Genomic DNA, 24181 nt, shown 5'->3' with positions numbered 1-24181 from the left:
GATGCTATGGTAACGGATCGATAATAAAAACGTTGCAGTTTTTAAGACAACCAAGTGGAATAACTTTGCCACCAATATTTTTGCTATTAAATATCCCTCTCTCTCTTTTTCTCTGCAGCTTCACAACCCTTGATACACACACACAACATAGTAAATCCCTGCTCTAGGGCACATAAGACTCTTGGAGTAGACCATATTCGAAAACCAAAGAGGTCACGCCTCGAACAGACGGTATTACCTCCCTGACCACCAAGCTAGCAAATCGCCTAAGAATGTTAATATCCTCTTTCTTTGATCTCCATACCACTCCTCATGTATATCGTCTTGTTTAACTTCGGTTTTTCTAGATCTTCATATCATTCCTCACGTATGTCATCTGGTTTATCTGCGGTTGGTGCATAAATATAAATAATATTAACCTTATGGACAACTCCTTATTTGCGACAGAATTGATCTGTAGTAAAAGGATTATGGAAAAGGCGCTATAATTTTGAGCTTTACCGCTTTTATTGTAAACTGTCGAAACACATTTATAACCAAAGACCGGATGGAGTGAGGAGAAGAGGAAGGCCCAGATCACGATTTAAGAACCAGGTGGAAAACGACTTACGAGTGTTAAAAGTACGAAACTGGAAGATCAACGGGAAGGATAGGTAGGAATGCAAGCTGATTCTAGAACAGGCCAAGATCCATCGTGGGTTGTAGAGGCAATGATGATGATGATTGATCTGTCAGAGAGTAGTACGCAATTTGAAATTAAGTGACTAAATTCATCGTTTACTATTAGTCCAACTTCATTAAAATATTGTGTCCTTTGTAGTAAAATGTTTTGTTCATAACTTTCTTTGTTCCTGAGTTAGACATCGTATTGCACTTAAACGATGGGAACGGTAATCACAGAAAATAACGATTATACTGCAGAAATAAGAGTTTTTTTTGTAAGCATTTATTAACAATCAGAATTACATATTCTATGAGTTAATTTGATATAATAAACTACAATAACTTATATCAATATAGTATTGTACACTAAAATGGCGTTATGAGGTACATCACACAGCGGTTTCACCTCAGTTTCAGCGAAGATCTATGGGCCATAATCTTCGCAATCTTCTGTTGTTTAGTGGCTGCAGTAATGGTAATATTAATTGGTTGGGGTGGCCTTCCAATTTCTCGTGGTGCCTGTTGGCTCTTTCTTGAAGTGCTGACTAACGGGATGTTTAGGTCTGTATGAAGGGTTTGGTTGGAAATGTACCACGGGGCATTTGCGATGGTGCGTAGAATTTTTGATTGAGCTCTTTGGATAATTGTTGTGCTTGATTTGCTGGCACAACTCCATAGTTCTATACCGTACGTCCATATAGGTTTGATGACTGTTTTATAAATCAGCAGTTTGTTCTCAATTGAGAGTCGAGATTTTCTACATATAAGCCAATTAATTTCTTTCACTCTCAACTCAATTTGTTTCTTCTGTGAATATTTTCGCAAATGGAGGCTACGGCCCAATGCAACGAAAACTGAAGTGTGCTGTTTCCATCTGAATAATGCCCAAGCCAACAAAGAACTCTCCGTTCACTTTGAAAATAGACTACTCACTCATAACTCAACACCAAAATATCTTGGAGTGACTCTTGACAGAACCTTAAGTTTTAAGGAACACCTACATAGAACGGCAGAAAAACTGAAGACGCGAAATAATATAATCCAAAAGCTATGTGGCACCACATGGGGGTCCTCAGCCTCCGTACTCAGATGATCCGCTCTCGGACTCGTATACTGGCGGCTGAATATGCTTCGCCGGTATGGCTCATTAGCAAACACACGAAGATCATTGACACCCAATTAAACCAGACAATGCGAATGATCTCAGGTACAATTCGACCAACACCGAACTATTGGCTTCCCATTCTGAGTCACATTCCACCGCCGAAACTAAGAAGAAGTCATTCTCTTCTCAGAGAATATCGAAAAATCGAGGCTAACCATCAACTACCCATCCACCATGACAAGCTTGATATCGAAATGAACAGACTGCGCTCCAGATATCCCCCATTGTTAAGGGCCACCTCCCTACATCAGGAACATTTCGACCTCACCAACGCTTGGAGAAGACAATGGGAGAGCGACTCACCACATAGTCCTGTCGCCAGGGGGGGTACAACGGCCTCGTTAATTCAGATGGACTTACCCAAGTTTTTTTTATGTATTTTGACCCGTAGAACACGAATTTTTTGGGTAACAGTTGATCCGGATGTCGATAAGATTGTTATAGACCAAGAACTTGAGGAATCAAATAACAGCGATTTTTGGCAAAACAAAACAATATTTTGTATTTTTTGGGTCATTTTAAGCAAAAAGTATTTCTACAAGTTTTTTAGTAGGATGCACAGTTTTCGAGATAAACGCGGTTGAACTTTCAAAAAATCGAAAAACTGCAATTTTTAAACCCGAATAACTTTTGATTAAAAAATAAAATAGCAATTCTGCTTAGCGCCTTTGAAAGTTCAAGTCAAATTATGTCGGTTTTGATTATTTGCATTGCTAAAAATTTATTGTGTTATTGTTAAACAAAGCTACAAACAACTAGTGCGTGAGTGATGTTTCTATGATTTCTCATTTAAAATCGAACGAGTAGGTAGAATAGGTACTAGTGCAATCAAGACTATTTCTACGTTACATGCGTTAAAACGCATGTAAAAGCACGGGAAACCCTACGTATTTATAGCTTTGTTAAACAATAAAAAAATAAATTTTTACCAATGCAAATAATCAAAACCGATATAATTTGACTTAAACTTTCAAATGCGGTAAGCAGACTTGCTATTTTATTTTTTAATCAAAAGTTATTCGGGTTCAAAAATTGCAATTTTTCGATTTTTTTAAAGTTCGACCGCGTTTATCTCGAAAACTGTGCATCCTACGAAAAAACTTGTAGAAATATTTTTTACTTAAAATGGCCCAAAAAATACAAAATATTGTTTTGTTTTGCCAAAAATCGCTGTTATTTGATTCCTCAAGTTCTTGGTCTATAACAATCTTATCGACATCCGGATCAACTGTTACCCAAAAAATTCGTGTTCTACGGGTCAAAATACATAAAAAAAACTTGAGTAAGTCCATCTGAATTAACGAGGCCGTTGTACCCCCCCTGGCGACAGGACTAACAGGAATCACCACCAAATGGCCTGTATCGATCAGAAACCGCCAGGCTTTGAACTGCCCCGCAATACATGGACGGCGCTGAACAGAATAAGAACAGGTACCGGTAGATGTGCTGACAGCTTGCATAGATGGGGAAAGGCCCTTACTCCTGAGTGTGACTGTGGTGCGCAACGGCAGACCGTCCGCCACATTATTGAGGAATGCCCCCGAAGGCGGTACCCTGGAGTTTTCGATGAGTTTCTGAATGCGACCGAAAATGTTTTACATTATATTAATACATTAGATGTTCGTTTGTTCATGTAATGTTTTATATACTTTTTTTAAATTATGTGTTCTTATTGTATCTATGCCATACGATAAATAAATAAATTGTTTCGTCTTCTTTAAAATGTATTGTTTCCAGTTTAATTTAGAATCAAGATGAAGCCCCAGGTATTTGACGATATTCTGTTGTGGTATGTTGACTTGATTAAGGCTAATATTTGGGCATTGGTCTTTCCTTAGTGTGAAAGTTATATATGTTGACTTAGTTTCATTAGCTTTTATCTTCCATTTCTTTAACAACCGTCCAATTTGGTCTAGGTGCTCTTGAAGTTTTAATACTGCAGCTCTTGGATCCTCTTCAGTTGCAAATATTGCTGTGTCATCAGCGAAAGTTCCAATGGTGGTTTGTGGAGAGGTTGGTAAATCGGATGTGTACAGTACATAAAGAAGTGGACCCAATATACTACCTTGTGGGACTCTTGATTGAATTTTGTTACGGTTTGATTTAGTCTATTCATTTTTTGACACATATTTGCTAGCTTTACAGCTTCATAGAGGCTTTAGATTAGATGGTTCAAATCGCTATCCTGACATCGTTGTTTGCGCTAATTTGGTTTTGTTTTTTATGTTCCTCCCGGGAATTCTTAGTAATGAAACTTGCTTCTATTGTTGATCTCTCTTGCATAAAAAAAATGAATAACCATTTTCAATTTCGTTGCAAAACGAAAACGAAAATACAGCCGCACCTTATTCTAGTACAATCAGAGAGTGCAGCAAGCACCTCTACCGGTTTCGAACCTTATTAGTCTCTCATCAGGAGGCACATATGCTGCTCTCTTTGATCCAACCAAAACAAACCCCGGCGTGCAGTCACGGATTGCAACGAACGAAATGGCATAGATGCCCTAGCGGCAACTGCTAGCAAAAGACTAAGTTTTCAATCTAATGGCATATAAAACAACATAATGTTACTCTACATCCCACCAGACTGAAAATAATGGGAACCTTCTCTGGTCACACCTCCGAGGCTTCTACAATTTGCAAGCCATAACGGATGCTGAGACTAAGGAAGATGAGGGAATTTTACAATTTATAATTCACGTCCCATCTGCTCAGCGCGGTAAAGTTCCAACGAGAATGGTTCCCTTCGTACTACAATCAGAGTAAACATGTAAATCAAAAATGACTAACCATTTTCAATTTCGTTGCAAAACGAAAATACAGCCGCATCATATTCTAGTCCAATCAGAGAGTGCAGCAAGCACCTCTACCGGTTTCGAAACTTATTAGTCTCTCATCAGGAGGCACATAATCATCTTGCATAAGTTCAAACTGATCTTCAGATATTTAGGTTTCTTCATGTATTCCTTTATCATTTACTCTCTCCCTCCCATGTTTCCATGGTGTGACTAAGTAGCTTTATGGCCCTATAGTTTGTGTATTGTTATACATACATCTCCTTTGAATTTGTAAACTAACAGGCACTTATACACTGCTTCTTTATTCCATTCGTCAGTCATTTGTTCCACTTACATAATTCTATAAAATAAACCTGTTTGCCAACTTGTTCTTGTCTTTCTTAAAGCCTCCCACATTTCCCCAAGGTTTTGATCTGGCACAACTGGTTTAACTTCGTCTATTTCTTTTTTAGGTTTGCTTCAAGTACTTATGCTATTACTGTGTCATTGTTTTAAGTGCATTTCTGCCAAATTAGGTCATTTTTAGGTTTCTGTAATTTTTTCCTATGTTTTGGTGTAGGTACTAGTATTTTATTATTCTCTTCTAGAAACATCTAGTATGATTAAAATATTTTACTATCTTTATTACATTACATCTTGTACTGTACTTTTAATAAAATATGATCTGCTTTCTATTACTTTTATATTAATTATTTACTTGATCAATTATTTAATTAACGCAAATCATACATAAAAATTAAGAAAGAATCTCAGGGTGCCTTTTTACAATATAAAAAAATGTCTAAATTATCTTATGTTATACTTATCTTCTCTCGTGGTTTCAGTATCTCTTAGTTGATCCTTATCGGGATAAAATAGGAAAAGGAAATAAATAGAAAAATCATAAATAAAAACATACAATTACCTTTATTATCAAAAGCAATGTTCTGTAAATTTATCAATTAAATTCTGTGGGCATAACTGTCCAAAAGAAACTTTTACCATATAAATTAATCTAATTCAAACAAATATTTATCGCTTTGTTCTTGATACCATTAATAAACCCAGCTAAACAAACAAATTTGGTATTCGCAAAATTACTTATACTTCCTACTAAATTTTTGAAATGTTGGAATCTTAAATTCATATGCTTTTACCTAAAAAAAATTAACTTCTGATTATAAAAAAAATCTATCACATAGGTTATTGACTGACCTTTTTGATTCACACACAATGATGTTTCCTCTTGACCCAAACAGCTCCTCCTTGTTGATTATGTTAGGCTACCAATCAAAGCCCTCTCCGTTCTCAGCAAACAATTCAGCAGGATACCAGCAACTATTTCTCCAAAACACAAGCCAGGCTTCCTTTGACCAGGACTCGTTCAATAAACTCCAAATCTCTCTCCTCTCTTTCTCTCAACAATAATCTCCTGAGACACAAGTATCTTTTTTACTTGGTGTCACAAATAATTTTAATAATGATAATTCTTGTAACTTACTCTCTTGGACTTTACAGAATCAAAGAGGTATTTCTTCTCGATTTGATTTGTCTCTCGTACCACTTTTCGGCTACTCCCACTATCAAAACAAAAACACTAGTACTTGCTTCTGAACTACTCACGAAAACTTTTGACTGCTCTTTCTGGATGCCGGTAACACAATGAATTCCTCTTTCCAAAACTATCTCAACATTCAAACAAAACTTTTACTCAAAACTAATGACTTTTCGGAAATTATCTAAATATTCCTGTCATTAAACAAACATATTTAAAATTCCAATTCTCTTTACCTCTATTTTTCTAAAAACTAATAATTACATCTACCTGTGGATTTCCCTTTTCCGTAATAAACAATCGGTTTAAAATTATAATCCTAAATAACTTTCCCTTCACTTTTATTTACAAAAATGTTTTTAATTCTTCATGGAAAACTCATTAAAAGAGAAACCCACTTTGCGTGAAAGCTAACTTCTAATAAATATTTACAAATCAATATACAGGGTGTATCAAATTTATGTGCCCGCGTTATTTTAAAAAAATTAAATTTTTATTCTATCTTTGATTGCCAAATTGATACACAATAATACATAATTAAAAATTATTGTTTTCAGGTGCGACTTTTACACCCGGCGCTCAAGAACTAAGAATACAGGACTTGCCAAAACGAAAGAAAAAAGTAAATCCGAGTCCTTTGGGAGAAGATGGTAAGATTTTTGCATTTTTCTAAATTTTTCTAAAACATTCACTTTTACATTAAAGTTTACATTTTACATAACTTAGAGCGTAACTTCATGGCCATATTATTATTTGAATACTTCTTCAAAACTCTCGGACTTCACCAAAACAACATCTTCCATATTATAAACACGTCCCTGAAAGTACATTTAGGTAGGTACTTTTAGTTATCTAAAAACTTCTTCTTTTAGAAGAAGAACACCTTATATCTATGTTGATAGCTAAAAACAAATATAAAGCCGGCCACTCACGATACTGCTTTGCAGTTGGATGCTAGTATCATAGGCGCCCATACACACGGACAGGGGGGACCGTGCCCCCCTAACTTTTCGGGAAAGAACAAAAAATTAAATTTATATTAGATAAACGTATTTTTGTCAAAAAATTATTGGATAATTTTGAGAGATAAATTGGAAACAACATATTTATAAATAAAAAAATTCACATATTGGGTAATTAATAGTTTAACAGAAAATCTGTGTGTCTGCCACAGCCGTCTCTATGGAATGTGCATAATACACATTTCGCACAGTCACTATATGCTATTAACGAAAACATTGAAAGAGATTAGAAACGTGGGAACATAATATATACTGTAATCGACACCCAAAATTACAAATTAAATGAATCATTTATAATACTGCAAAGAAAATCATATCAGCAAGAAATCCGATCTCTGACCGATAATCACTAATGAGCCATTTAAGAACTGGCACTATTAAAGATAAAGTGTAAAATCTGTGAAGTGATTATATTTGTTTTCTATAATCAAGTTTTTTGTACACCGAATAGAACCATCTTCATAAGCAGAAATAAATTCATATTGAAAAATAATTTTTAAAATTGATTGAACGTAGTTAGTCAAATTTTAGTTCGCAACAGTATTTTTTTAGTAAGTAGATTATTTTAAAGTGTACATTATGATGAACAGAACAATTTTATTTAAATGAAAAACAGGTGATCTTTCATGACGAATGAGTGTTATATACAGGGTGTCCCAAAAGTAGCGGAGAGGTCGAATAATTCGCGAAATGAACATCGGATCGAAAAACTGAAAAATATGTGTTAAATATTTCTCAAAAATCTATGCGATGACACTAAACAAGTCCACCACTTCAACCCCTGGGTGTGGAGCGGGGGTAACTTTAAAATCTTAAAGAAACCCGTAATTTTTGTTGCAGATTTGGATTTTCCTTGTAAAAATAAGCAAATTTTATTCGAGCCATTTTGCAAATTGTGGATAGAGAGCGCTATAATCTGAAAAAACGATATATTGTGATACCATAGCAAAATTATAGAAACGGTCTAATATCTAGATAAATATACTTCCAAATGAAAAACTAAAAAACACGTGTTTAATATTTTTCAAAAATCTATAGAATGACACCAAACAGGATTTTTCATTCCACACTCTGGAGGTGGGGATGAGAGTTAACTTTAAAATCTTAAATAGGAACCCCCGTTTTTTATTGCAGATTGAGTTTCCTCCCCAAAAAATAAGTAACATTTATTCGAAACTTTTTTAGAATTGTTGACGGATGGCGCTATAATCGGAAAATGCGATTTATTTGCGCCATCTATCAACGATTCTAAAAATGTTTGGAATATATCTGACATATTTTTCATAAGGATTCTAAATCTGCAAAAATAAAGAGGGCTCATTTTTAAGATTTTAAAGTAAAAACTTGGTTCGACACATACTCATGGTTAGTCTACTCGCCAAAGTTGAAGGCAGGGCTTTGCAAGCATTGTATTCTTTTCAAACGGGTTTTAAAGGGAGGCGCAACTTTTGTGGTACCCATGACATTTCCATTTAAAAACTTGGTCTAGTATTTAAATGTATGAATAATTTCTCACAACAGGGTTCAAACTAGGTCTTTTATGCGGTTTGAACCACAGTAGACTCCCTCTATAACGAGAACTGAAATGGTGGACTAATTATCTCGTTATAAGCGGATCTCGTTATATCAAACAACAATAATATGATGCCTTGTTTTGATGCCTCTTACGTAGTTTATTAGGTGTCGATGGTCAACCTGAACAGTAAACAATGAGACTTCGCCGTCATAAATTGTAAATTTCCTATAATATTCAATATCGGTCGATAAACAGGCAGAAGTTTATTATAGGTGGCCGAGTTTATTACAGCACTGGCCTCGATAATAAGACAGATGTTGGGCTATTGGGCTATAAGACAGATGTTGGATATTCAATATCGGTCGATAAACAGGCAGAAGTTTATTACAGGTGGCCGAGTTTATTACAGCACTGGCCTCGATAATAAGACAGATGTTGGGCATTTCTATGTACAGGCAGTTGGGGCATTTATTTATTTATGACCATAGGCGTAACCAGGATGATCCTAAGGGGGGGGGGGGTTACATCTACCTAAAAGGGGGGGTTACAACTACTGGAAATATCTGAGGGATATGATGTTAAGCGTATAGAGCTGAAAGTACATCCCAATGGGGGGGGTTACAACCCCCAAAACCCCCCTGGTTACGCCTATGTTTATGACCATTATAACGCTAAAAACAGGTAAACACACGTATTCTTCGATTTCAATTTTCCTCGTTGTAAGCAAATATGCCTCGTTATAGAGCGTTATAGTTCAATAGGAATTTCATGGGACACCAAATGTACCTCGTTATAAGCGAAACCTCGTTATATCCGTGTTCGTTATAGAGAGAGTCTACTGTATATATTGTTATCCGAAATATACAAAATATAATGTGCAACATCTTCACGTTTGGCCCCCCCCTAAAAATTTTTATATGGGCGCCCTTGAGTGTATCCAACAAAATCGTTACAATTTTACCACAGAGAAACTGGTTTCTATACTGCTGCAGTACTGCAGAATTGATATCATCGACGATTTTGTGGAACGACACCGCAGTATCGTGAGTGGCCGGCTTTAAATACGTACTAAATTGATACAAATAATTAAATAAGGACTATTCTTGATATCTCGAACAACTGCAGGATAGATTCCCGATACAGAATGCTCGTGCATAATATTCACAAGAAAGTTACAGTGAAAATACAAATAGATGGGAAAACCAAAGCTATACCAATCAACAGAGGAGTTCGCCAGGGAGACGTTATCTCACCAAAGTATTCACACTTAGACTGGAAGACGTGTTCAAAGACATTAACTGGGCAGATAAAGGAATAAATGTTAATGGAAGAAAACTGAGTAATTTGAGATATGCTGACGACATTGTAATATTCGCTACAAGTTTCGAAGAATAACGGATCATGATGACGAAACTATTTCAAGCTTCAGAAAAAGTAGGTCTTAAGATAAACCTGGAAAAAACAAAAATAATGACGAATACACCGAACATTAGAAAAATAACGTTGAGTGACATAAATTTAGAAACAGAAAATTTAGAAGCGAATACATCTATTGTACCTGGGACAGATAATGAAAGTTAACAAAGAAAATCAAACAGCCGAAATTACCAGAATAATAAGGTTAGCATAAGCAGAATTTGGAAATCTGAGTTGGATCTTGAAAAACACTAAAATAGAACAATATTTGAAAACTAGAGTTTTCCATCGGTGTATCCCTATAGTTACGTATGGTTCACAGACGTGGACACTCACCAAGGCCAATATGGATAAAATAGTAAAGGCATAAAAAGCGATGGAAAGATGAAAGATCAGTTCTCGAGGTGAGACTTGTAGACAAAAAAAAAGAATGTGTGTGTACTTTGTACGCACGTAAGAAGTTATACTTCTATTATAATATAATTTCCAAAAATGAACCAAAACTTAACAATGCCAAATATTAAAAAAAAAAAAGAAAAAAATATGAATCGTCCGGGATTTGAACCCGCAATCTCGCGATTTTTTGATCTCTGGTCCAATTCTTTACCAACAAGGCCATCAAGCCGCATGCAACTTACCTTTCAGATATACATAATTATACATCACGGTGACAAGTGAAATATAAAAATAGATGTTTTATTATTTTACGCCCAAGGAAGACATTTCCAAAGACACAAAATTATAATAAAAAACCTTTTAAACCACCTTTTTCAAATTGCGCAAGTTGTATTATTAATATTAATGTTAATAAATGAAATATAAATATTTTGACGTTTCACAATTTGACAATTCACTTTTAACTGCAGTGCCTTAAAATTTTTAAAGCACTAGTGCCTTAAAGTAGCATGTTTGTAGAAAAATATATTTAAAAACACTAATATATTCTTTCCACACCTTTTCTGGACTGATACATACATAAATTAAAACATTTTGAAGTATAACTTCAAAAATATAATATGAAAACTATTTAAAAAGGCAGTATAACTATTACCTAACCTTTGTTGTTTCTCTTCCCACAAATTTTAAAACGCAACAACCATACATAACCAAACCGTCAACCGTCCAAACCACAGCTGCGCTACAGCTGCCATATTTTATAATTTTTGACATGTCATTTGAACATCCAATCAGAACAAAGGTATAATGCGCATGCGCCGGGATCGTAGGATTTAACATATAAAAATTCACCGTCATATCGCCCGTAAAGAAGTATAACTTCAATAACTTCAAAAACAAAGAAATGGATTAGAAGCAAAATGGAAAAGAGGCAGTAGAACATGCTGCCAAATTAAAATGGAGCTTCGCAGGACACAATACCCGACTGAAGGATAAAAGACGGAATCACGAAATACAACAATGGAGACCATGGTTAGGAAGGAGAAGCAGAGGAAGGCCACAAATGAGATGGGCTGATGACATTAAGAAGATTGGAGGACATAACTGGAAGCAAGTGGCGCAAAATAGAAAAACTGGATTGAATTAGGGAAGCCTATGTTCAAAGTCAGAGCCGTGCGGTATATCTTTTCAATATGATGCAAGTCTTAAAAATGCCGCCCCTTAAATATTATTGAAACTTCTCTTACATACCTTTTAATACCAATTAGTATTTTTTAAAAATTTAAATGCAGAATAAAAGATTACATTATTACCGAGGGCCGAAAGTCCCTAAAAATCCCTATAATGTTTATTTGACTAGGTTACAGGGTTGAAAAAAAAAAAGAAAAAATTGAGTGTAATTTTTAATTTCAAATATCTTATTTAAAAGAAACCTTTTGTTTATTCTAGGGGATTTTCGGCCCTCGGTAATAATGTAATCATCCAATCTGCGTTTAAATTTTTCAAAAATATTCATTAGTTTTTTCAGGATTCGAAAAAAAGTGCATTTAAAAAGCATTGTAGGCAAACTTTGCGTTTATGCTCTCAAGTAACATTTACTAAAATTATAATTTTAACCTTCTGACTTTAATTTTGGCAAACTCGTCAATCAGATTGGTGTAATCTAGTGGGGATAGATAGGTGTAACAGCTAGTGAGAACTCTATTGAAATAAGTGCTAAATTTTTGAAGTTATACTTCTTTACCGCCGTAAGAGGGTGAATTTTTATATGTTAAAACCTGTCAGCCCGGCGCATGCGCATTATAACTTTGTTCTGATTGGATGTTCAAATGACATGTCAAAAATTATTCAATATGGCGGCTGTGACACAGGGCACAGCTGTACACTAGGTTCGCTTTCAAGATGCAGTAGAAATAGAAATAAACAAACCAAGACACGTTAAATGCCACTAGGAGCACAACCGGATCATAATTTACAATGTATATACATTGTAAATTCCAAATCATGATTTCCAAAGTTTATACATTGTAAATTATGATTCGGAAGTGCTCCTAGTAGCATTTAACGTGTCTTGGTTTGTTTATTTTCTACTGCATCTTGAAAGCGAACCTAGTGTAGTTTGATTATTTATGGTTGTTGCGTTTTGAAATTTGTGTGAAAAGAAACAAAGTTAGTTAATAGTTATACTGCCTTTTTAAATAGTTTTCATATACCTATATTTTTGGACTTTTGGACTATTTTGGACAAGGAAAACTCATTCTAATTTAGTAAGTAGTTTTTATTGTAATCATATTGTAATTATACATTTGGATTAGGTTGGAATACATACATTTATTTTCTCAAGAATGGGGATTTTAGAGAGAAATCCCAAATTAGGTCCGATTTTTATTTTTAAATTATGATTTTTGGCGTAGATTTATTTATCTAGTAGGTATGTAATGGTTTGATTTACATACTTAATTTGATTACCAACAAAAGTTCTACCAATCTTCATTTAATATATTGTTTTCTTACTGTTTTGTTATTTAATATTTTCTTCCACAAAATTTAAACTACATAATTTAATTATACAAAACAACTGTCAAACAGTAAAACGTTCAGTTACCCTATTTTTCCACATGACAAATAATGTGGGATTGGACGAGTGAGTCTACGCTTCGATTACGAATCAAAGCGCCCGGACATTCACGGGTTCGATTCCCGATGCAAGTTTTATTTTTTTATTTTTTTATCCATTTTATGATTGTAAGTATATTTGTCATATAATTTTTTTTTTAGAAAATGCGTATTTAAAATTTTTGCCAACAATTGTTATTGTTCAGAAATAATTTTTTCTTTGTGGCATTTTTCAATGTGTTTGTGTGCGTTTTATTCTATTTTTTTTAATTTTTGGTATTGTCTTAAAAATCACATAATATGTAGTAGAAGTATAACTTCTTACGTGCGTACAAAGTACACACACATTCTTTTTTTAGTTTTGTTTGTCTTTGGAGCTTCGTAAATAATTTTTAATTTTGAAAAACTAATTTTCTTTCCCCACTAGTTACCGAAACAGGGAGTGTTAATAAAATTCTTAGTTTACAACTACATTTGGGTATAAAGATATTAGGTCATTTTGGCACAAATAGTTCAAAACTTCTACAGTTTTCATGGAGTATGGTATCGTTTAAAACATATCTCGCCATTATTTTAGAAGGTCATTATATCATCAGTTTTTTTCTTCTTTTTTTATTAAAAGTATTAAATGAAAATTCATACAACATACAATATTTTCCTAGTGTTTCATCATCTATTTCCCTCAATGTAAAAATATATAAAAATTTAAAATTTTTAATATGAGTTTTTAGAAGCGAAAATCGATCAATCAAAGAATTAACGGCAATGTCTAAAATATAGATGAACAACTTTATTTTAAATTTAGTTTCATCTGTTAAGAGCTCGTCAACAGATTTTTCGTAGGCAAATAAATGCTTTTTTCTCCTGGCTTGAATTTCATTTTCAGTTGGAAATTCAGAACTTATAGATATCAAATTTTTCTGAAATTTCATTAAATTTTCATTTGGTTAGTAGTTATATTGTCTGTAACTTTGTAACTTGTCATTTGTAACTATGTAACTTTTCATTTTTTCTATAGTTTCTGACATTTTTACACAATCTGAAATTTTTTTTTATTTTACTGATTATGCCGCCCCCTTGTGATGCCGCCTGATGCGACTGCCTCGCCGCGTCACAGCACGGCACGGCCCTGTCCAAAGTTGGATTACTTAAGACTGAAGAAGAAGATTTTTGATGTCTATATAGTAGTAGACTTCTCTTATCTCCACGGCCACATTACATTACAAAATAAACTGAAACAAGCTGGAAGTAAAGAAGTTTGATTTTCAAAAGTTATAGGTAATATTGATGGATTCGACCGTTACTTGATGGAAGTTCATTTTATCTCACAATAAAACACTGAAAACTTTTGTTTTCTATACTTCCACAAAATTTATTATTTACAACTATGTGACTACAGCGGTTTCGGCAGAGTGCCTTTCTCAAGTGATATAATTTAGAATGTGTTTGCCTTTTTAAGTCTCTAACTGAAGAGGTTGAGGAGTGGGGAGCTGTTTGTCTCGAGTTGGTCATTCAGAATTATATCTGTATTTTTCAGTTTATTAATTTCCATAGATTCTAAAAAAGATAGCTTAAGGCCTTTATTTTGGATATGCAGAATTTGAAACTCTTCATTGAAAGAATGATTATGATCTAGAAGGTGAAGTGCGTATGTAGAAGTGTCTGTTTTTCTATTGTTGAAAGCCCTTTTGTGTTCTGCTATCCGTTTGTCAAAAGTTCTGCCAGTTTGACCGATATACGTTTTCGGACAGTCACCACAAGTTAGTTTGTACACACCACTCTGTAGTTGCTTTCTCTTTCGGCTTTTATTGTTCTTAATATATTTGCTTAAGTTGTTGTTAGTTCTGAAAGCTGGTATTATTCCTTTCTTTTTTATGCATCTGGCTATTTTTGTTGTTATCTTGCCAGTGTATGTGAGAGAGCAGAAGGTACTGGGTTCTTTCTGTGGTGGTGGATACACTAATTTCAGGGCTTTCTTATGGAGTTTTTGATTTAATCTACATCCCATCCTACACAACACAAATTAGCAGCCTACCATAGCATGATACATAGACTGACAGAAATTCCCATGACAAAAAATAACTTCGAGATAGAACTAAACATCATTAAACAAATAGCGGTAAACAACGGCTATAACGAACAAACAGTTAACAAAATTTTAAATCAAACACTCCATAAGAAAGCCCTGAAATTAGTGTATCCACCACCACAGAAAGAACCCAGTACCTTCTGTTCTCTCACATACACTAGCAAGATAACAACAAAAATAGCCAGATACATAAAAAAGAAAGGAATAATACCAGCTTTCAGAACTAACAACAACTTAAGCAAATATATTAAGAACAATAAAAGCCGAAAGAGAAATCAACTACAGAGTGGTGTGTACAAACTAACTTGTGGTGACTGTCCGAAAACGTACATCGGTCAAACTGGCAGAACTTTTGACAAACGGATAGCAGGACACAAAAGGGCTTTCAACAATAGAAAAACAGACACTTCTACATACGCACTTCACCTTCTAGATCATAATCATTCTTTCAATGAAGAGTTTCAAATTCTGCATATCCAAAATAAAGGCCTTAAGCTATCTTTTTTAGAATCTATGGAAATTAATAAACTGAAAAATACAGATATAATTCTGAATGACCAACTCCAGACAAACAGCTCCCCACTCCTCAACCTCTTCAGTTAGAGACTTAAAAAGGCAAACACATTGTAAATTATATCACTTGAGAAAGGCACTCTGCCGAAACAGCTGTAGTCACATAGTTGTAAATAATAAATTTTGTGGAAGTATAGAAAACAAAAGTTTTCAGTGTTTTATTGTGAGATAGGTAATATTAATATACAATCTTTGCTGTTTGCTGTGTTGTTTATAAATAATATAAAAATGTAATATACTAAGCCCATTTCAAGGTCACTATATAGTAAAAAATATTACCAGAAGTCTTAAAGTATGTTTTTGCATTTCCTGAGCAGTTATCATTTATATTATTTATAGTTTTAGTATATTCACATCAGCTTGTTTATATTATTTAACTGTTTAAAACAATCGATTATCATATTATTATCATAGTTGTTGAAAGCATTCATCCGGTGATATCCAGTTACAAGTTAAATGTTATTTAAACCAGAAATTAATCTTAGTCAGAACACCTTATCTTGAATATTTTTAAAATTGCCCCATATTAAAATCTAAAATTACTTTAATTAGTTTATTATTTTGCAGATTTATATATCATATTAACATTATAAACATACAATGACAGAAAAAAGATATTTTATACGTAAAATACACTGCAATCAGTGGCGTAACAATCTCCGTCGGGGCCCCACCGCAGGATTGGAAATGGGGCCCCCTTTAAAAAATTACTAAATTCGACATGTGTAATAAATACCTATATGTCTTACAGCCCAGTAAATCAACGTAAAATATGGCGATACCGTGTAATTTTCAGTGTCACCACCGACATGGCCAACTCAAGACTTTTCGAGTTATTTATGAGTAAAACTGTTTATTGTTCAACAAAAAAACCACGTTTTTAGTCAAAGAGTAAGTATTCGATCGAAAAGAATATTGTTAGCAAAAATGTGTCTAGCTTATAAAAAAAATGAAACAAAAATGAAGTCTATCGACTCAGTAAAAGAAAACTTGTAGCTCATGAAAAGTTTTTCTTATTCGTAAAATTCCAAATCGAATATTTCAACGTGAAATAACCAAAAAATGAAATACTGTTCGTGGAAACTCATTAGAACTTTTTTAAAGTGTTTAAAATAAGCTTTATTTTTTACAAAAGTTTCTAGCATCAAAACTAAGCCAGTTACTCTCAAAATACAGCTAATCCCATTTTTTGGTAAAAAATTGTGAAAATCTCCCCCTATTTAGCTCCATAAATGAAACTAATAATTATCGCATTACAAATAACCTAACTTTTTTATACAACCTGTAAGTTTCACCGGTTCAAAGTGCTTATTTTTAAAAGGGTTTTAGTTGAAGGGCTTGAACGAGTCTTAGGAATTTTTAGAACGAGGAAATTTTTGTCTTAAAGAAAAACAAAATAAAGCCAAACTATTTATAAAAGCAAGACCTACCTACATTTCTTTACTCTTTGAGATTTTTCGTATCACTAATACCTTTTAAGTTATTTTAAAAAAAGGCATTTTTCCAAAATAAAAAAACTTTTTAATTTTAAAAAAAATAAGAACTTTGAACCGGTCAAACTTACAGATTATATAAACAATAACTATTTAAAGTAAATGGTAAAGCGCTAATGATAAATTTTATTTGGGGTGCGAAATAGGGATATATCTTTACGATTTTTTTTACCCAAAAAGGGGCCAACTTTATTTTGAGCGTAACTCGTATAGTTTTAGTGCTAGAAACTTTTATAAAAATAAAGCTTTTTTTGAAACATTTAAAAAAAGTTTTAAGAGTTTTTCCCGAAAATTGCTTCATTTTTTGGTTATTTCAGGTTGAAATATTCGATTTGGAATTGGACAAATAAGAATAATTTTTCATGAGCTCACTTTAACTGTGCTTTTACTGTGTCGATATACTTCGTGAATAAGTACACCATTTTATGTATCTTATAAGACACATTTTTGCTACAAATATTTTTTTGATATCTAAACCCGTCTGAAAACGTTGTTGTTTTTTTTGAAAAATAAACATTTTCACTCGCAAATTATTTGACAAGTATTAGCATAGATAAAGAATCTCTATAGAAGAACAAAAGTTGCTTATAATTATTCAATTTATACATTTCCGGGCTTATTTTAAACGTATGTTTTTCACTTCCCAAAGTAAAAGCAACCAACGGCATAAATCCAACTTAGAAGTGGAGTGTAACTAAAACCTAAATCTAAATTGTCAAGCAAATACGTCCGTCTTGACCCTGATAATTTCACTCCAAAACTGTCATTTACTGAGCTATTGGTGTATTCATGCATTGTTTATGACTATGTACTTATATTTTTCATCTTTATTGGTATAGAATAAAATAGAACAAAAATTACTAGATGATTACATTAGTATTATTCTATGAGATGAACAACTTTCTTCGTGCACTATCTACTATCAGTGAATATAGGTATCTACAATTTTATTAATTCCGATGGACTTCATTTTCAATATTGCACTGCTTAAAAAATGTATGTATGCAAATAATATAACAACACATTTTTACATATATTAGACAATATTTGACATATTGGGGCCCCTTGACATATTGGGGCCCCCAGTAAGCTTCATGCTGCGGTGGCCTCTGTTACGCCTCTGGATAATTGTATCGAAATACTAAACGTAGGTAAAGATTAAAGAGAAAACCCATTTCTAGATTTAGAAATATTGTTCTAAATTCGGCAAATTGCAATTCTCAAATCTTTCAGTAGTCACGTACAAAGCATTATAGTTTATTGTCGTTACCATAAAATTTCGGTACGCCGGAAGGGATTAAGTTTCTAGATATGATGAGATAATTCACTTGACAAATACGTATATTTAGAAATTTACGTTTTTAATTTTAAACACACAACGTAAAATAATATAACAATAACAGATTTTTACATAATATCAGATAACAAGATGGGGCCCCTAAGCGATTGGGCCCCCCGTAAGCTTCACGCTGCGGGGTCCTCTGTTACGCCCCTGACTGCAATGATCCAATTGACGATCATATCAATCATATTGAAGTATGAAGGATAAGATCAAGCTTATTGTTTACACACGACCTATGCAGAGTTTGGCCACACGGGCCACACCAAAAGATAATCGAGATGTTTAAGGCCCTTCGCACTTAAAGCAACTAAAAAGAAACTACACTAGTTGGAAACTACAATCACCAACAGGTTACCAACTATGAATCGAACACTACGCAACTGGAAATTAATAAAAACAAGTCTCTTCTCGATTATAACTTTGTTATTAAATATGGTGTTTAAATTTTAAACCTTTATTAAATATTATTGATTGTTATTATCGCGTTAAAAATGTCTAGTTTAAGCGATGAAGATATTAGCCTTTATTATTATAACAGAAGACGCAAAAAGCAGAAAAAAGGAGGTATTTGTCTCATCCCTACATTGCAAATAATATAAAATGCAGAGCGTTTGTTACTGCAAACGAATTACAAGAAACTGATGCTAAGTTTCTTGCATTTTATAGGATTTCAAAACAATCATATATTATACAATTGCTTGTTCTTTTCTTTGTTTCTCTTCCAATAGTATTCCAAGTTCCAAGCCTATTCGGTGATACCTTTGCGCGAGTTTTGCCATGTCGCGTGGTAATTTTAACTAAGAAAATAATGATATCAAAACAAACTAAAAACTAGTCTTAAAGCGACCTGCACGTCCAGTTGCAGTCAACTGATTACTGACGCATTGTAGACCTAGGTTACTAACTAGTGGCACTGTGTGCGGATACCCATTAAAATACATGGACAATCAACTAATAAGCAACTGATGGTAACTAAAGTTTATAACTGGTTTCTTTATAGTTGCTTCATGTGCGAACGGTCTAAATCAACCAAAGTGGACGCAGAGGAACTAAATATCGTTAGTCAACTTAGACCAAGACGGATCTGTTTTGAGGTGGATGTGAGAGGTGGCATTCGGATTTTTGCAGATAAAGTTAGGTGGCAACTTCAATAATTATATAATTGACTTATGCTCCTTCTCAAATTTGCCCGTAACATTAAGGCCATCGGTACATAATTCGCAAATATTTTACGGGTATCCCTACTTTTTCTGTCTTTAAACGGCAAATTACGTGTAGTAAAATTCACACTGGTATGGATTTGTAAACATTACTAGAATGTCATTCTACTTGAAAATGTCATCATTAATTTAAAGAGATGGCTTTTGAATGTTCTTGGATAAAAGTTATTTTTATAATTGCAAATTATTCATTCAGTTAATAAATATGATAATTTTTTCACTAACTATGTATTCAGTGATTGTAATAATTTATATGTACAAAAAAAACTAATACTCAATTGAGAAAAGAGGAAAAGTGCTTAAGTGATATTTTAATAATATATTGTTACTATGGAACGCTTACAATTTTGAACATCTTCAACAACAAAATACTTGGATCACAGAATATATTTATTATCCTGATGTATTCTCTGCTTGGATCTTCCACAAATAATACAGAATAAATAACTTTTTATTAAGTTTTATTTAAGTTAAATCAATTACTTATCAAATACACTCTTTTTCTCATGACGATCTTTCAGTGCGTCACAGTTTTTCGATTTCTTTCTAACGCTTTAATTTGCATGTAACAGATAAAAACGCACGTCGGTGATTACATTTTGTCGGTGACATTTATAACATTTATTCTAGTTGTCAATAGATGGCGCTATAATCGAAAAAGAATTATTTACGTATTATATAATATATCTACCAATATAATCTGTTCATTTTATAAGACTATAGAAATCAAATAATGCCATTTTATAAATGCAATAAACACAATTGATTTGATTTTATGCCAAATTGCAAATAAAATGTGACAACTACTGTCAGATTTAACTAAAATGTCATGTCACTAAAATGTATATTATCACGGACTTACCTTTTCTTCTATCATTTGTGACGCACTGAAAAATGCTCAGAATGAACTGAAGAATGCAAAGAAGCATATCAATATTATTTAATCAACAACTCAAAATATTCCCGATGCCATGTCAAATATTTAAAATTGTCACTGATTGTCAGTGTCTGACTGACAATATATGCTGACAATATTCTATTCGACAGAGTGCGTTGTATGACAAAGATAGATTTGGAAATATTACCACGGACATTGTGTTCATTTTTTTCGAATTCTGAAAAAACCAATAAATATTTTTGAAAAATTTAAACGCAGAATGAAGGACTATATTATTACCGAGTGCCGAAAGTCCCTTAGAATAAATAAAAAGTTTATTTTGAATGAGATATTTTAAATTAAATATCACACTAAATTTTCTCTTAGTTTTTCACCCCTGTAACTTATTAAAATAACCATTATAGAAATTCTCAGGGACTTTAGGCCCTCGCCAATAACGTAATCTTTTATTCTGCGTTTAAATTTTTCAAAAATACTTATTAGTTTTCTCAGGATTCGAAAGAAATGAATCCCCATTTGAATAGCATTGCAGCCGAAAATACGTACCCATCCTCTTAATAAAAAATTTAAATATTTAAAAATTTCGAAAAATATCGATTTTTTTCTACTTTCATTGCTTATAACTTTAAAACGATTTATTTTGGAACAAAGTCGCAGGGAAAGAAAATAAAGATAAATTGAATTTTGTATAACACACGACTGGTTTAAAATGTCTTAAATTATTAGCCTTTTTGCAAAATAGCAATGAATACAAAATACGGGGGCAAATAAGACTGTTTTTATTCAATGTTTTTCAACCACTTTGGTTGCACCTAGAACCTTCATAATTCGCTTAGAATATTCTTGCAACATACTTAAACCGTCCACCAAATTTTATTAAAATCTACTTAATAGATTTTGCATAATAATTTTGGAATCTAAATTTTACTTAAAAAGTTCAAATTTTTTCAAAATAGAAACAATTATTCAAAAAGGTAGAAGACAACAAGGGAACAAAATATGTGAAACTGTATTTCTCAATTATTCAAAAAAGCGTGAGTAGAACACTATACAACGGTTGCTATGCAATAACAGATCCGTCGATAATAAAACCGAAGTTACAACGACAATACGAGATTATTCCTGAGAATATTTATTTTCATATTTCCGAGTATATTATTGCTTGTCGATCTCCTAAGTATGTACTCGAATTTCTCCGCTAATGTGTTTCGCTCAGTCCCATAATTTGATATATCTATTATTCCTATGTACTTCAATCCGTAGAGCATATTTATTATGTATCTAGCCCACGTCCATTCTCCATTACCTTCATGTCATACATCCCGCTAATATTCCCGTTCCAACCTCTTTCCTGTTCAATGGCCAATCATTTATACTTTCAACTTCTCGTGTTCTCCTGTAACTTAATAAACAAAAATATATACAAACAAATAAACCAACTATCCATGACGGTTTCCTGTAGAAGTGGGCAGATACAACTTCGAAGGTAAATAAAACACAGTTGGGATGGCACACTAACATTTTACGTTCTTTTTTTCAAGCAGTAAATATTGACGAAATAGATGTGATAAAATTTTCATAATCGTGTCAACCCACGTGTCTATAAAAAACGAGTTTTTTGAAAAATTAATATTTAGTCGGTTTAGATGTTTATATTGCTATAAACTTCGCGTCGTCCGGCGTCATGCAGAAATGTGTTAAGAATATCAAATTAACATAAATTAGCCTGTACAATAACATTAGTCCAGTGAAATATGATTTTTCTTGTAACACTGACCCTTTCTCTTCATGAACCATGTCCTTTGAGAACATTGGTTACCATCATAGCTATCTTAATTTCATTCACTTCCACCCTAAGTAGCGTGTTTGTACCAATACCATACCAATCTCGCAAGTTCTTCAACCATGAAATCCTTTTTCGTCCCAAACTGTGTTTGCTTGCTATTTTCCCTTGCATAATATTTTGTAGCAAACCTATATTTGGGACCTCTCATTGCATGTCCGAAATACTCCAGCTTTCTCTTCTTGATTCTTTTTATAATCTCAGTAGTCTTGCTGAGACGTTCTAGTATTGTGGAGTTTCAAATCTTCTCCACTCAAGAGACTTTAAAACAAAAGCTCTTCTATAACACCACATTTCGAAAGCCTCAAGGCAATTTAGATCACTTTTATTTACAGTCCAATATGTACTCGACACCATAAAGTTTCAAAATGAGAGAGCATAGGTTGAGATGGTTTGGTCATGTTCAACGTCGAGACGCTAATCACCCAATACGAAGAATTGCTGAACTGCGGGTTCCTGGAAGAAACAGGAGAGGAAGACAAAAGAAGACCTGGGGGAGACATGTACAGGGGATTTATATCGATATGACCAAAGATAGAACTTATGGAGAAATGCAATTAGGGAAGCCGACCCCGCATAAGGATAATGGCAAAGAGAATGATGATGACTCGACACCATAAAGTAAAACCCAGAACAGGTAGCTGCGAAATAGGCGGATCCGCAACCGCAATGTCATCTTTAGGCTTCGGATACATAATACCTTGGACGTCCTTCTAAAAGCGCTTCTGGCTTGCTCAATTCTGGATCTAATTTCACCGTGACTATCTGTGTTACATTTTAACTGATATCCAAGGTACAGTTCCGGATTAATAATCTTAAGGCTCCTAGGATATGAGGCCCATTAAGGTCTCCGCCTTCTCCGTCTAAAACCACATAGGTTAACCTCTCCATCTCCGTTCTCCATCTGCAGTTTTAAGTTCAATATCTTCTTTCTGTAATGATTTACTGACAGCGTTGATGGTTGATGCGTTCTAAAATTGTTACCCAAAACTCATTAATTACGAATGTTTCTTTTTTTGACTTTTCTTTCAACAATCACTTAGCCTCTTAACTTAAACCGTTTCATCCTTTTGATTAGTGTTTTCAGCAAGAGAATCCACGACAGATTTAAATACGTTGTAACCTTTAGACAAAGCTCTTGTTGCGTCAGCCCTTGTTCTCCATCTAATGCTGCTTGCTATTTTAATGACTAGATCGTGGCGAATGGGATCGCTTTGTGAAGTTTCAGTTAAGCATTTGATCATAACTTTCCAACGGTGGGCCGAAAAAAAGTTGTACACGGACTGAACAAACCCAACATACGATATTTCTCCAATGCAACTTTCAGCAGCTCTTACTCCAAGTAAATTAAGCGAGTGTGCGGCAAAAGAAATGTAAATTGCAAGTTGCTTAATCTTAGATAAATAAGCCTGGATACGATTGTATTTTCCTGACTTGTTTGCTGAATGATTGTCCCCTCATGTCGTTTACATGAATGCCACAGTCGTTTAAAACGATTAAAACAGCAAAAGAAAGATTTTCTTCAGTATGGCTACTTATGGGTATGAATGTGAGAACACCTCATATACTTTACCATCAGCTGGATTTACATATCTTAA

The 24181-nt window shown here is 33.5% G+C and overlaps 1 protein-coding gene across 3 annotated transcripts in view; it reads left to right on the top strand.

Moving 5' to 3' along the window:
• The window catches only part of LOC114328060 (dynein axonemal heavy chain 3), a 793139-nt gene that overhangs the window by 207114 nt on the left and 561844 nt on the right, over positions 1-24181 (top strand). For all 3 annotated transcript variants that reach the window (XM_050656316.1, XM_050656315.1, XM_050656317.1), the window contains exon 2: positions 6717-6809. In XM_050656316.1, coding sequence (XP_050512273.1) covers positions 6717-6809 — 93 coding nt within the window. The remainder of the gene's footprint in view (positions 1-6716; positions 6810-24181) is intronic.

Source organism: Diabrotica virgifera, chromosome 7 (genome assembly GCF_917563875.1).
Source record: "Diabrotica virgifera virgifera chromosome 7, PGI_DIABVI_V3a".
In the NCBI taxonomy this organism is placed as follows: domain Eukaryota; kingdom Metazoa; phylum Arthropoda; class Insecta; order Coleoptera; family Chrysomelidae; genus Diabrotica; species Diabrotica virgifera.
The sequence above is the reverse complement of the archived record's forward strand: the minus strand, read 5'-3'. Positions and strand labels throughout refer to the sequence as shown.